This window comes from Amblyomma maculatum, chromosome 9, assembly GCF_055883805.1.
Source record: "Amblyomma maculatum isolate TAMU_Amacu chromosome 9, ASM5588380v1, whole genome shotgun sequence".
Classification (NCBI taxonomy): domain Eukaryota; kingdom Metazoa; phylum Arthropoda; class Arachnida; order Ixodida; family Ixodidae; genus Amblyomma; species Amblyomma maculatum.
The window spans coordinates 60,181,518-60,197,269 of NC_139352.1; the positions used below are offsets into that span (position 1 = coordinate 60,181,518).

The window sequence follows — 15,752 nt, forward strand, 5'->3', positions numbered from 1 at the left end:
CGTGACAGGCAGCTCAGCAAAGCGAGCTTTTATCCCTCGGCGCGACCTGGCAGTTTGCAGCGGCACCGACATCAACCGCCTTTTTTTTTTCTTGAGACGAGGAGGTTTAGGTCGTCGTCTGTCGCGTTGTCTTCGGGTTGTCGACCGTACGGGAAGAAAAGCGAAGAAAACCAGCGAGGAACCGCTGCGTCGCAAGTGCGGGTCCCTGTTCCAATCGCGGACACCGCTGCCACGCGACCGTGCGACGATGCCGGCGGTGGTCGAGCGACCCAAGATGAGCATGGCCATGTGGGCCGCGCTCAAGAACCACATAATGCGCCAGCGCGAGAAGAAGAAGCAAGAGCAGGAGGCCGACGCTGCCACGGAGAGGGTGCGACGGGAGCAAGAACTCAAGCGGCGCCAAGACGCGATGACGCTAGAAGAGATCCGCGATCAGGTGCAGCAGTCTGAGAAAAAGTTGATTACGCTCAAGGAGGAGAAGCACCAGCTTTTCATGCAGCTCAAGAAGGTGCTTCACGAAGACGACACACGGAAACGAGCGCTCGTCAGGGAGGCCAACGAGATGGCAGCGCTCAACCACTCGTACTTGCAGCAGCAGCACCACAATGCGATGCAGCAGCACGCTGCTGCGGCGGCTGCCGCTGCCGCCGCCGCGGCAGCGCCTCAGCACCTCTACATCCAGGAGATGAACCGGGCGCACTCCATGTACAAGTTGGCCCAGCCGATCCCTCAGAACCCGAGCGTCCTGCACCGGGCGCCGCTGAAGAGGCAGCTGACTCCGTCTCCGCCGCCGCCGTCTTCGCAGGCCGCGTCCTCGTCCTCGCAGCAGCCGACGCCGCCGCAATCGGGCTTCTCGCCTCAGCAGCCGTACGCATACAAGGCCCAAATCCCTGGTTCGGCGTATGGAGCCCCCAAACTGATCCCAGCGTACGCCCCGGGCCATGGGCCCATCTACTACGCGCACGTGCCGGGCCAGGGCTCGGTGCCTGCGATGGCGCCCGCCGCCCCCGTTCCGTATCCGGCCTACCCGACGCCGCAGTTCCCGCACCACCACGAGTCAGCGGCCGCAGCAGCAGCCGCCGCGGCGGCTGCGGTCGCCAAGCAGCAGCAGATCGTGGCCACGCACAACTTTCACCTTGCACACCAACAGCAGCAGGCAGCCGCCGCCGCGCAGCAACAGCAGCAGCAGCAACAGGCCGCCGCAGCAGCCGCCGCTGCTCAGCAACAACAGCATCAGCAGCAGGCCGCGGCTGCAGCGGCCGCCGCCGGCTACCCCGGCGGACCCGTGGTGCCGCAGCCGCTGGAACACGGACTGCAGAAGCCGCGCTTCCACCACGAGGAGAAGTTCTATGTGTCGCAGTCTTCGATGCTTCCGATGCGGACTCTGGCCTCGCCGGCCCAGTCGGCGGCCGCGCTCGCGCTGGCGAGCCCGCAGCCCAAGCCGTCGTCCTACCTGACGGCGGCGCAGCAGCATCAAATCGCGGCAGCCGCCGCGGCCGCGCAGCGTCACCCAGGCTATCCGGGCCAGCCGACACGCTTCTACTGAAGGTGATGGTGCGCGTGTGTGCGTGTCATTATAATGGCCTTCGCGGCCGAAGGGAGTGAGTGTCGCAGGCATTGTGGTCTCCGCACAAAGCCGAGGGATTGTTTTAAAGCAGGTTTTTGTTGTGATTGTCGCCGACCTCTCTGCTCCATCCGCCGAGGGCACCCGTTTGCCATACTCGATAATGCACATAGCCACTGGTCACCACGTTGCACACAATTATATAAGAATTGCCTCTCTGATGCATGTGCATGATTGCCCTGTGCAGTGGTAGACACAGTTGTGGGAGGTAGTAGCATGTGTATTGTCGACATCACTCTTGTGTAGAGCGCTCAAGGAATGCTCTTCGCTCTGAGCAAAACCAGACTTCATTTCAGCAGAACAGAAGTATATGCCACAGAGACCCAGAAGCAAGGTAGTCACGAGCACCTTGCCGAGAAATCGGGGGCTGAAGGCCAAGCGCTGTACACAAGGACGACGGCGACTGTACTAATATAACCAGGGCTCTACAGAACAGAGTTAATCCAATGGTGCTAAGCATTGCTTAGTTTCGAGAAAGTGAAACAGAAAATGCAAAATTGTTCTGTACATGCTATTCGGACCATTTCAAGCAAGTGGCAACAGCGATGGATTTCATTCGCTGCTTTTTGTCATATGATGTTCCTTCCATGCACAAAACATGAGATACACATGAAAGAAGCCAAGAGTCAACTAGAGCACAGGGGACAGTTTCTTTTTGTGATGTTAAGGGGATTGCGGTATAATATGACATCATTTACATTAGCAGCACAAGAAGAAAACTTTCCACTGTGCTATTTGTGATTTCATGGACTGTTAGCTTCCTTCATGCGTGTATCAAAACGAGCTGCTCATTTTGCGCCACCAGCACTTGTGGTGTGTCTGCTTTTATTTTTGTGTTGTCTCGGGTTTGTGTGCTGGCAGTGGGGAACAGCATGTATAACCAACTAGCCGCACCCAGCCATAGTTGTTCCATTGGACAGCGGAGCCTCTGCGTCTTTGAGCCGTCGGTGATGGCTTGGGTTGCAGATGGCAGGTGATACATGCTGCAGGCTACAGAGGTTTTTGGAGATGCGCTTAAATTTTCAAACCAGCATATTTAACTATTTCAGGCCTTATTTAGCCTACAAGATGCAAACATCTTCAGTGCATGGCTTTAAGTCCAGGCCACACTTGGCTTTAAGTCCAGGCCACACTTTTTTTTTTTTTTTTTTCGTTTGAGGACTAAATGAGGTCATGAGTAGTGCCCATTCAGAAGCAAGTTGTGTTGGAGCAGTCATTTCACGATGACAAGCTATTGCATTGTTTGTTGAAGTGTTGTTTGCTGATGACCTGTGGGCGGCTACTTTGAAAAATATGTTCAGAGCTATCTTGAAAATAGCCTATTCATCGGTAGAAGGGGGGGGGGTGGAATTGCCTTCACGAAGTACTTTAGGCGGCTGGTTTTACTTCAGCTGGTCCGACTGTGACTGAAACGCACAAAAAAAGTGAGAGGCTCATGTGTTGTGTGTGAAGTGACTGTGATGGCTTGGTGTCAGGAGGGTGCTACCTGTGGAGTGCTTTGCAGTTGTCAAAGGGAAGCATTGTATTTGCTTATTGCACTTAACCCATTCTGCGCTTTCCGGAACAGCAAAATGTCTGCATGTGAATCTCAGCTTTCTACTTTGAAGATGTGTAAGAGTGCAGAATAACGTACTGAAGTAAAATTTGTTGCTGGGCTATTAGTCAAAACGAGTTAGCCGAAAACAGGACAGACACAAGAGAAGAAGGCAGTCTTCCTCTCTTGTGTCTGTTCTGTTTTGCGCTAACCTGTGCTGACCAAATGCAAAATAGGAGATGGAGGTGCCAGTGTGAAGAATTGCATTACCACATTTACCATCATTTAAGAGACCTTGTGATGCAGTATGTCTTGTTGGCTTATTTAGGCGACACCTTCTTGCACTTGGGACAACCTCCTACTGGGACATTGCCACTCCTCATGCCTAGTTAAGGAACAAAATGTATCCATTGAAGTTGTGTCTTTGAAGCACATTTATTGTGTGAATCAATCAGGTTACCTTAACTGGCATCATGTTTGGTATGCTGTACTTTGAAGATATCTTTTTTTGTTGTACTTAGTTCAAAACAAACTGGAAAGGGAGAACAAAATTGTAACAAAACTATTTTTGCTTAGACTGTTACTATAAATTAAATGCAAGAGAGGGTGCAGTTTGAAGGAGCTTAATGAGCTGGTAATCACCTTTGATATAATTGCAGGCTCTCTTCTCACAAAGCAAAAGAAAATGTTGCCTGGTAAAGATTACTGTGTAGTTGAAAGCTAGAAACTAACTAGCATGCCCCTCTACTCTGTTGTTGTTGTTGTTAGGTGTAGAAAAGTGTTTTCCATAAGTTTATTACTCTCGAGTTTTACGTTTTCAGTGTTGGGACACAAATTTTGAGCTACACTGGCACTGACTTGGGAAGTAGCAGTTATCCCTTTGCAAAGCTTGAATGACAAGCCATTGTGGACGGGTATTTAAATTTTCTTACTATTTTAGGCAAGTTGCTTATCAAAACAGTCATCTTGCACTGTATCTTGTTTAATGTGGGTACCGAATTCACTATGTGCTCAACCTCAGTAAAGCTTGTTCGACTCCTACATTGCTTGTTTCCCCGTTAACTTCTCCGCACATGTTTTCCCCTGTTAGTGTTATTTTACACCTATACATGTTTTGCACTTATATTTGTGAAATGATTTATAAAAGTGTGCTGTGATGGGCGGAATATATACTTAGAGTGCATAAGTTGAAGGCAAAAAATTGAGTGCTAAAATCGCACATTCTTTTGCACTTTGTGTAAAAATGGTATTGAGTTGTCACAAATACCCTTGAGCAAAAATTCCTTGTAATTGCACCGAACAAGCTCACATTTCTCTATTTTCGTATTATTAAGCCATGCTCATATGGTTGCACAGCAGTGCCGCTTTGCTGTGACACTTTTTTTTTAACATACTGTAGAAGAAAATTCTCTGCTAACTTTTTGTTTCTTTCTTTTCCACTCATTTTTGTTAGACATAAAGGCTGTTTTCTTCTAGTATTCCTGTATGAAACTTGTGGCTGCCAGCAGAGATGCTTAGTCCTTGTCTCTTCCAGTATCTGTCTAGAGAAGTGGAAATGGTGCATTGGGTTAGTGTTACTAACGACATCACCGGTAACGTTAGTGCAGAATTTTGTTGTAATGAAACTCTCGTCGCAGCCAATGCCTGTCAGGTACTAGCGTGCTTTACATATGGTCCATGGCTAAGCGGCGACATTTTATCATGGTGAAGGTTTGTATTTAGTGACGTAACAAGCTGTAATCGTAAAGTGGTGCTAATATGCGTCGTGGCAGGCAAGTTCTAGTGCCTTGTATCGTAGTACGGACTGTCAGAGAGTGATACATAGAACACACGCTTTGTGCATAACTGAGCGTTAGATATTTTTCAACCAAGCCTTCTATGTGAAATTTGTGCACTGCTGAAGCCATGCCTTTGGTGCCTGACAGTAGTCCTTAGTGTTGCTTCGGTTACTGACCAGGAAGCTGAACTCTTTTGACAGTGACGAGAGCAAATTTTCACTCTCTAGTAGTGCAAGTGATTGGCATGGCCAAAATGTTGGTAAAGTCATATTTTACGAATGACATCAGTACTTAAACCTGTGTTTAAGGTACCTACGCACAGAATTGTGGCTAGCTACTCTAACTAGTGATGAGCATTGAATTGGAGGTGTGTGGTTTGCTTGGGGATGGCAGGGGGGCAGGATATTGCCTCTTGTTGACTATGGAAGTGCCTGCTGTGGATGTGGAGGTGTGTTACAGTTAGTACTGAATTTGGTTTTCGTTCTTGTTTCCTACAAGCAAGCTTGACGTAATGGCTTGTAGGAATTCCTCGGACATACTTTGTTTTTGCTTTCTCACTACCTTTTCTTTCTAATTTGATTCTGAGCGGTTGCCTGATGTCGCCAGAGCATGTGACTTTCATATTTTAGCTTTGCATTGCATTTTCAGTAGTTCTGCACTATTGTCTCATCTGACATTGTCTGCAAGTCGCTGCTGTTTGGTGCACTGAAAGTGCACAGCGTTTTTGTAGACGCTGCAGACATAGTTAGATACAATTCAAGAATGCAGTAGTGAATACGTCTCAAAGGATGCCCCTTAGCCAATAACATCACGGTTAATCCGCTAGCTAGGTGGCTCGCTGGTACCACTGTCAGATAGGATCAGCTGCCGCATTGTGAGAACCGGTTGTCTCCACTGGCAACGGTGCTCCTTTGAGGAAAATATGCCATCGCATTCGAGTGGTATTGTTACATGCTTATAACGCTCAACAAGAAGCAGGACCATTATTGCGTTCATGCGCATTTCTTATTTTACCACGGAAGCTCATTGCATGTGTTTTCCACGGTAACCGTTTTACATTGGAATGTGGGGCAATACGTCAGTGGCGCAAAAGCTTGACTCTTGTTCACGCTCATCTATCCATGCACTAAACATAGCAGGAGGTGCCTGGGATGAGTGATTGTTCATCACTTATTGTTGCAAATGGAAAGTGTTGGTACCACTTTGCATTCTGCTAGCAGCATTGTGTAAAAGTTAAAGCTGTACGCAGATTGGGTACATTCAGAAACGTGTTGACATTTTGTACCCTTGAAGCAATCTGCTGCATAACAGAGCACAGCTTTTACTGTAGCTATTAGATCACAACCTTCAACCTAATGTTACAGCAGGGATGCAGTGTCGAACTGCTGAAAATAGTCAGGCGCTAACTACTTGCATGCATGCTGGCATAATAAATCGCATATCATTTGCATCATTGCACTTAATCAGTTTTCAAGCCCAAGCTACAGCCAGCATGACCAAGCCAAACCAAACTGGCACATTTTTTTCTTTTCACATTAAAAGCCATAAAAAGCTTGTAATTTGTAATTTCTTGGATGGCATCAGGAACACATTCAGAGTAAGCAAGACACTTTCTCTACTGAAAGCACATTTTTGGAGAAGAAAATTATGGGTGACACTTAAGCTCTGTCATTAAGGGTATGACGCTATAGCTTAGGCTTCCAGCCCACATATAAAGCCCCGCTTTAACCAAGCCGTATGAATGTGCCTGCGTGGCCTAGGGGTAATGTAAATGCAAGGGTCCTGGAAGGTTGATTCTGGTATCACCCTCCCATATGAAAGGAGAGGCCCGAGTTGACAGCGCCTGTCAAACGTAATGTCAGGCAAACCTGTGTCCAGTTAGTGCTCGGCCATGTCAGCTGTCAGCTGCTGCCTGCCAGCGCCATGCTTGTGATTTTTCGCTCGCATCGCCAAAACAGGTGAATGACAGCCGGCGGCAGCCGCCGCCGGATTTTCGGTGAACACGGCCTTTAACACTATCATGTTGAAAACTAAACTGCAGGGAATGTGGCATGGAAACTTTGAACTCAACCTTTTGGAAGTAACAGAGGATTGTGAGGTTATCCTTCTTGTTGCCTGTTTAGAACGCACTTTTTGACCACTTGTTTTGGTTTAGGGATGACTTAGTTTTGTTGCGCTTTGTCTTTTTTTCTTCTTTGCTAATGGGCAAATTGCTGTTCCGCCAATTTTTTTTTCCCCCTTAACTTCACAGGCAAACTGAAAATTTTTGCTGTATATGAATGGCATTAGGATATATATAAGCTTTCCTGCATCATTACTCTGCTTGCCAACAATGTGTAACAGTTCCTGCTTACAAACCGTAGAGTTATGAGACGAAATTCTGTAGAACATCTAGCAAACTGTTGCAGGAGACTGTGTGAGCCAAGTGTAACTCATGAAAGCAGTTTGTATTTGTGCGATGTTCACCTAATTATCAAGCACATGATCAATGCTGAGATCCAACTGCATGCTTGTCAGGCCATAGAAAAGCCAATAGATGAAATGACGTGTGTTAGCATTGTTGGTGTACATGGGGTTGCTCTTTAGCTTGCTTGCTTCCTAGGTTTGGTTGGACAACGGTGTGGTTTCTTTTTTTCTTCTTTTTTATGTCACTTTCCCTGTGATGAGTGTGTGTGCCTGTGTTTGTAGATTCAGTGTGGTGTTGCCTGCCTTGTGGGAGTTATTGATTAGTGGCATGCTGTCTGCATTGGCTTCAAGAGTTTGCCGTGCTTTCGTGTAGAACCCTCCTTCGATAGCTCACTGCGGGCGTTTGCTGTTGTCTTGAGCTCCGTCTTGCTACACTTTACTTTTTTCTGACAAGGGTTGTTGAAACTGTCGCAACTACAGTGCTAAGTGATACCACCATAACTGTGGCAGCGCTAATCTGCTGAGCTGCTTTTTCCTTTTCGAAGACCTTTCCTATTCACATGACTGCCTTGGGCTGAGTTTTCCCAGAAGAGACCGTTGTGGGCTTGCCAGAGAGCACGCTGTTCGAAATCCACTGAAGTGTCAACACAGTTATTTGGTATTATTTTTGAGGTGATGGTCCCTGTTCAGTTTAGGGCTGCTTGAGAATAGTCTTTGTAAATAATGCTTAGTAACATGCAATGAAAAGCAGAAAGTGTGCTGTGAATTATCCGTAACCCGTGAAATGCGCCGTTAACTACTAACCCTTTATTGCCTTCGCTGGACAATCACGCCCTTCTGATGAAACTATAAAACAGACAGTGTTTACTTCAGGTATTTGGATGTATAACTGTAGAAACTGAAGCATTCTAAATAAATTCTTGGGGAAGTTCAAAGACAGTCTTGTGAATGTGAAGGGTAGAAATGCTGCTTTCCTTTGAAAGCAAGACACAACTTTAAGGCCATGTCTTAAGCAAGTAAGCAGCTACGCTGCGCGGTATCTCTCCTCCTCTCTCTCCTCCCATTCGGCGGCGTGATGAGCCTGGTAGCAACTTGCGCTGCCTTGCAGAGCACGGTTTAACAGCATATTTTTGATAGCTGGGAGTCTCTGTGATGGCTTCTATAGCACAACTGCTTATTCCCGAAAGGACAACGATCAGATATCATGTGAATGAGGGACTGCTTGGCCCCTGATCGTTGTTTTTCATAGGGTGCATTGCAGGTTGACTCTAGGGCTTAATTAAGCCCACCACAGTAGCTTAGTGGCATCCAATCTCTGAAGTGCAGAACTGCCCATGTGCTGACATTTTGATATGTGTAGTTGCCCAGAGAAGTGTTTGGAACTCATTAAAGGCAAAAATTTCAATTTATCTGCTTTCTAATCATGCCCACCTCTCAGTGTTGGGCCATGCTTCTAGGAAGAAAAAAAATTCAGCTTTTTGGTCGTTTCAGTAACTTGTGCGGGTACCTATACATAGGGAGACACATTTGGTCGAACCTGAGACCTCTTAGCCTAGAGCTTTGCCTTGTCACATTAAAATTTATCATGAAATGTGGGATATATAATTATCAAAAATGATAACAAATCAATTGGTTTAGTGTCATTGCTGTATTTAACGAGGGAACAGAAATGTACGGCAGCAGTCACGAATGTGTGTGGCGAATAAAACTGCTTCACTTGTAAATATTTTGTGCAATTTTCGCAGCACTAGCTACTTCTAGTGGCAGTGCAGTATCTGCCAGATGGTGAACTATAGTAAATGCTGGCTACAAATTCCCATCAGTGCTGAGCTCCATTGTTTTATTGTATGCTCTGTTATGGTGTTGCATCCATGCATTATTTGGGCTCTCAGAAGTAATTCCTAAAGGTCTTCACAGAGGGTGCACATTTCATGGCAGACTTGCCATTGAGTAACCATTGCATGTGTGCTGCAACTCTGCAGTTCAGCATTGCACCTTAACTGCTTGGGTATGGGGCAAAAAGTCAGAGCTAGAAGGAATTCATCATGAATTTAGGGGTTAGCAACAAAACGTTATCCATTATATATGGCAGTTCCTCTCTGCTGTAGTCATTATAAGAACAACTAACTGAGTGAATTCCTCTTAACGCAACGACTCTACAAGTTTTGTTGTTGGTTGATCATCTGTTCAATGTTTTTTTCACATCAGAAGAAAGCATGTGGCGTCTACAAGTTCACAAATGCTAAACTTAGAAGTGGTTCGCGATGTCCTGTACAGCCCAACATGATGCAAAGATTATCTTCTTCATTTTGGCAGAACAGGTCCAGTGAGTCTTTTTCTGGTATGATGGTCGCTTGCTGCTCTGTAAATATGAGGATGCAGGATAGACGAACCATGCGACTACCTGAGCTCGTGCATTTTTTCTAGCTGTCTTGCAAAACTGAACTGTTGTTGGAGCACTTGCAGGCAAAGGCTAGAATGATCACCTTTGGATCACATTAAGACTGTACACCTGTTGGTTTGCTCGAGAGTTTATCGATGTTTACTGCAGAAGAAGCCTTCGAATCCTTGTTGCTGCATAGCAGACATGCACAGTATTTCAAAGGTGATAAAGGAAAGACCTAATAAATCAAAATGCTGCTTCCCTGTCATTCCCCTCTCGACTATGAAAGCAGAGGAGCTCAATCCTCGAGACTTTAGTCTGTGATTGTGCCTCTGTGTTTTTGGTTGTGCATTCCCTTCAACGTTTCGCCTTTTATTTGCGAGCTTCCCTGTTGAGTTTTCGCGCAAGACTCTATGTATTTTTCCTGGACGCTCAATGAGCTGACATCGCGTTTTGCCTGTCTTTTTATTTTTGTACAAATAAACATGTCACCCTATCATGTGTGTCTTTGTGTCCAGAAAAGTGATTGCACACGCACTTATGCGGACCTCATTGTGAAATGAGTTTCGTGGATAAGTGCTATCAAATAAATAAGTCTGCTTGGGACAGATGTTCCGCTTGCATACAATTTTATGGTGACTGGTCCCTTCAGTTGGAGAGGCTGTAGAGTAGCAACTATATTGTTTGCCAGAGCACTCTACCAAGTTTTTGTTGTAGCTGTTTATCTGCTGCAGCGGTGCCCCAGTTGATAAGCACCAGCTTAGAGATCTAAGTGTGCTTGTTGCAACTGTGATGAGTGGAGCAATTCCTGCCATTGCTATGCAGATATCTTTTGCGATTAGGTCATGAACTATGAAGCCTGAGAATTTGTTTCCAAGCATGGAATGACCCAAAACAAATTTTTATTTCCCTAGTTTGCTTTTCACTTTTCATCACTAATTTTAGAGCACAAGCAAAAGTTAGGCTTCATATTTCACTGGCACAAACCAGTTCGTTAAAGTAAGGACCAGGAACAATGGCAGGCACGCGCATACACATAATATAGGCAGTGCTGCCTGAAAATTTATGGGACGCACTTGGAATCAACCTTTAAACATAAAGCGCCATCAGGTTCAAAGTCCTGCAAGTCTTAGGAACACTTTATTGACACTGACTTTGAGCCAGGAATGGAACTGTGAACTGTGGATTAACTCTTCAGAGGGCAGTTGGGGCGAAAAGTCCTACTTACTTTGCACAATGCATTTATTCGACTACTTTCACTGAAGAAACTAAATAGCAGCTCATATGCTTTCTCACAAACACTTCCTTGATTGGGGATCATACCTACCACTGCATACACCATTCCTGCCTTGCCCCGCCGGGGTGGCGCAGTGGTTACGGCACTCGATTACTGTGCCCAAGGAAGCGGGATTGAATCCCGGCCTCGGCGACTGCGTTGCGATGGAAGCGAAACGGAGTGGCGTCCGTGTGTTGTGCGATGTCAGTGCACGTTAAAGAACCCCAGGTGGTCAAAATTTCCGGAGTCCTCCACTACGGCGTCGCTCATAGCCTGAGTCGCTTTGGGACAATAAACTCCACAAACCAACCAACCATTCACAAATTTGTGCCGTTTGCCCCGCCGCAATGGCACAGTGGTAAGACGCCCGACTACTGTCCCAGAGTTCCATCCCGACCGCTGGCGGCTGCGTTTCTATGGAGGCAAAACAGAGAGGCGTCCGTGTACTGCGCGATGTCAGTGCACCTTAAAGATCTCCAGGTGGTTGAAATTACTCCGCAGCCCTCCACTATGGCTCTTCTTTCACTCCCACCCTCTTCCCTTTCCTTACAGTGCTGTTCAGGTGCGCCTTTTCTTTCCTGTGAACCAGTTATTTATTATTATTGCTTAACTTGGAGAGCTACATCCAAATAGCTCCATTTATTGTTCTCCGTAAGCACTGATTTCCTGGCTCTTTTTGACTGTTTGTACAGCAGCGAAACATCTTATTGCAGAGAAAAAAATGGACTTAAGAATATTCCCACCTGTTAACTTATACTATACCGAAAAAAGATTGGTTGCCACGTTTTCAACTGAATGGCGTGGCAGCAAGGCCTTTGTGATTTGTGCTCCAAAATTTGTGTCAACATACTATATGCATTCTACTTTTGAAATAAGCCAATGATGGTGACATTTGTGTACTGTCCAAGCTTGGAGCTCATGAAAACCATTTTCATTTTGAATGGTCCCTGTGATATTACAATGTAGTCGGTACCCTCTCTGCCTTTCCAGGCAGTAAACTTATCTGTTTAGAAAGCGATACCCTATTGATGCACTTATTTGTTGGTGTTCTTCCAATATTTAGGTGCCTACCTTGGGCATTAAAAGTTCAGTGTGGACTAAGAGCTTTAAAATTGCAAGTGCCACCGTGGCCCTTTTCGCAGTGTTACACAGTACCAGTGGTGACGATGTTTCACTGCAAGGATTGTGACCCATGCAGTACAGCATCCCGCAACGGTTCAGCATACTTGACGAGCGGAGGAAGCAAGTGGATGCGAGAAACCGAGAATGAAATATGGATTAAATATGGCTGATGCGTGCGCATGGTGGAAGCGGCGGAATAGCGTGAATTTCATTGGAGCGAAAACGAAACTATGCTGCTGGGTCATAGGAGACTTCCTATTGTTGCGCCTTTCACAGAGCACATGCCTGAGGTGCGAGGGCTCCCCTGTTCCATAAAATTCATGATCAGGGAGGCCCATTTCAGTGACCTCCTATGCTGTTTCTTTAACAGGCTGCATGAAATCATGCAATCCTCAACTCACACCCTTGCCCTTTCTCTGCATGCATGTTGGGCAGGAATGGCAGGAAACCAAGGCGTATGGGCTTCCTTGGCAGCAGTATTCCCCCCCCCCCCCCCCCCCATGGTTTTTAAAAAAACTGAAAAGCCCTGTTATGAATGCATTTCAAATGTTGCTATTTTCCAACAACAGTCAGCCTTGTAGTTAGTACCTGACTGAATCTTAAAGTAACTGCAGCAGAAAAATGCCAATTCTGGTTATAAAGTTTATTGTCTCATATCATGAAAAAGTGTATGCTTGAAACAGTTGTTGATAGGGAGAGAGAGAGTAAGGCCACTTCAACCACAGCCTGGTGCATATGGGCACCCCAGGAATTGGTCAGCAATGCGCCCTGCCTCTCTAAGGCCACTGAGCATAGCACCATGGACGGTTGCCGGATAGTTCCGGATGGTGTGCTCCCCTGCAAAGAAGAGGCGTGGAAGAGGTGGAGTCACATGGTTTGAAGTGGGTGTTACAGGAGCTGCCAAGATGTCGTAATCGTTGCCCGAAGAGCCAGTGGCCACAAATGAATATGACCCCCTGGACCACGGATCAGCGCGCCACCTTGTCACCACAGTCTCCTTGGGTTGGGACACTGCACTGTTGCCAAAGATCCCCTTGAGGACTGCAATGCAGCGGCCAATGATGACATCATCGCTGACATTTTCCATGATAGTAGCTGCCTCGCCTGCGACCAATGCTAAAAGCACAGGTGCCTTGTACAGGTTCCAAAAGAGAAACAGTTCCCCACGACTACCTGTGGTGCTGCCCACATGACCAAACAGGTTTGAGTTAGGGTCCCAGAATATACGGTCGAAACAGAGCACCACCTTGTTCAGGTTGCCAAAGCCCAGGCGCGAGATTGCAGCTGCCTTCCATTCTGGCAATGGTGGCACAAACTGCACAGTATTCAGGAGGTTTGGGTTGTTGACTATGGACTGCTTGAGAACTCCAAGAGGAAGTGTGCAGAGAACTGCATCTGCCTTGAATGTAGCCATGCCAGTATTGGTTCGTGTGTTAGTGGTTGTCACCTCGACACCCGTGCTTGAGAGGTAGACCTGTTTGACTGCAGTGTTGAGACGTATGTCCAGGCCATCTGCCAAAGCCACGGGGACGCAGGAGTAGCCATTTCGAACAGTCAAGTGGCTGCCTGTGAACTCAAAATCATCATCCTGGTCCCAGTGCTTGAGAGACAGGTTGTTAAGTGGTGTGGCATTTGCAAACTCTAGATTTGCAAAATGCCAATCTAGGACTTGACGGTCACGAGATGACAAGTAGACATCACTAGGCGGCGATGCCTCAAGCTCCTCCAACTTGTCTTCAATCTCTCTTTGATGCTCAAGCAGCTGGTCCCACTCACGACACACCAGGGTCAGATCATGGATGCGGCTTCGATGGACAAACTCTTGTGTGACGTCACGCTGCTTGAGCTCGGTTGACTCCTTATGGATCCGGTTGAGCTCCTCAATGCGTTCGCGTATTTCAATGAGCTGAGTGTGGTTTTCCTTGAGTTTCTCCTGGAGTTCCAGAATGGCTTTCCAATGCTGAATCTGCTTTTCCTTCACACTTTTCTCCTGCAACTTGATGACCCACTCCAGGGCCTGCCCAAGGGAAACGGGTTTGTTCTGAACATAGTTGAAATCAAGATGGTGGGACAGGTAAGATGTAGCTTCCAGGAGACGATTGAACTCGCGCTCCACCATTTCGTCCTTGTCCTTTGGGACTGTGCTGCCATTTGACTCATACAGTGGGCACTTCTGCTTGATCTTGTGCAGTTCCATCTTTACTTGTTTACTCAGTATCGTGATGGGGTTGCCCCCCAGGCCGGTGACGACCATGGCTCCCAGGTCAGCGACGTAGCCGCCCTTGCGGAAGGTAGCGATGCGCCCGCCGACGCGGTCTCTTGCTTCGAGCACAAGCACCTCCATGCCGAACTGCTGTAACTGTTGCGCTGCGGCCAGACCCGAGATGCCGGCGCCAATGATGATTACCTTGCCGTGCTTCTTGACCGGCGGCTGTCTGAGCCGCTCGTAGACACCGAAGTTGATGAGCCCTTGGCGCTCGAGGTAGGAGAAGATTCGGTGAACCAACGGCCCGTCACTATTGTAAGGAGGCTCCATCTGCGGCAGCGCGTTCTCGAACACTAGTTGTTGCTTGGGGTTCTCGAGCCACAACTGCAGCAGCCGGTTTCGGATGTGTAGGAATATTTTCTGAGTCTGCAGCGCGCTCTGCACAATGTCCGGGAAGCAAGCTGCTTCTTGTGCAGTCATCTTGTCAAAGGGCAGCCGGCTCTGAAACGCGGCTCCCTCGAGACCGCTCAGGTCGTCCTGGTCACTCTCAACCTCCTCCACTTCGTTCTCAGCTCCTCCAGCGCGCATGGTAGGTTCGTCGGCGTCGGGGACATCCGGGGCGCCGTCAGCCCTGTCGCCGTCGGGTCTCGCGTCGACTCTGCGTCGCTTCTTGCGAGGCTTCCGGCGGGCCTGATCGTCAGAGCTGCCGGTGGCGCCAAGTCCTCTGGCCCCAGTACCTGTGGCGTCGCCGGTTCGGACAGCTGCGGTCGCGACTGCAGTAGCCGCGTCTTGGACCAACGCCGGGTTCGAACGACGCTCCTCGGCCGCCCGGTTCCACGTGGGATTCATGACGCGCTGCGGAGTCGTCGACCTCGAAAAGTAACTGCCAATGTTTTCTTCTTTTTTTAACGTCCACTAGTAATCACTCGTGAATTAGGTTAACGAAAGCGTGCGTCCGCACCGATGAGCTCACGTCGGTGGCGGCAGTCCTGACGCGCAACGATCACCACACCAATCGCACCGCTGCCTGCAAAAACCGCTGGTGTCACTTCCTCCGCACACTGTTGCACAGACTTTGACGATGCTTCGCCAGCTTCGCCAAGGTATTCGCTTTCTCACTTTCTTGCTCCTAGAGCAAGGAATGACAAAAGGCGCGAACTTAGTTTTCTTCACCGCTTTTGAGTTCTTTCACGCTTATCAACGCCGCAAAGAACGAGTGATGGGCCAGTGCAGTTGACGGGTGGATTGATACCGGTAAAGCCAGTAGAACATCTCCTTTGAAATAGTGCAGTAGAAAGCGCCAACGCGCTTGTTTTCCTTTTTTTTTTTGTGTACAAATTGCATACAATTCACAAACATAGACACTGTTTAATGATATATTAAACTGAACTTTTGTTGCAAAATAAAATTATTACGTTCTCTA

At 47.5% G+C, this 15,752-nt stretch overlaps 1 protein-coding gene and 1 pseudogene across 1 annotated transcript; one reads left to right on the forward strand and one right to left on the reverse strand.

Moving 5' to 3' along the window:
• The first annotated feature begins 68 nt into the window (after positions 1-68).
• On the forward strand, positions 69-10,218 carry LOC146179153 (uncharacterized). Its single transcript, XM_084578834.1, has one exon. The coding sequence runs from the start codon at positions 248-250 to the stop codon at positions 1,544-1,546; it is 1,299 nt and encodes a 432-aa protein (XP_084434960.1). The 5' UTR covers positions 69-247; the 3' UTR covers positions 1,547-10,218.
• Positions 10,219-12,751: 2,533 nt separating this feature from the next.
• Positions 12,752-15,578, reverse strand: LOC146179154 (lysine-specific histone demethylase 1A pseudogene; annotated as a pseudogene).
• Positions 15,579-15,752: the final 174 nt, after the last annotated feature.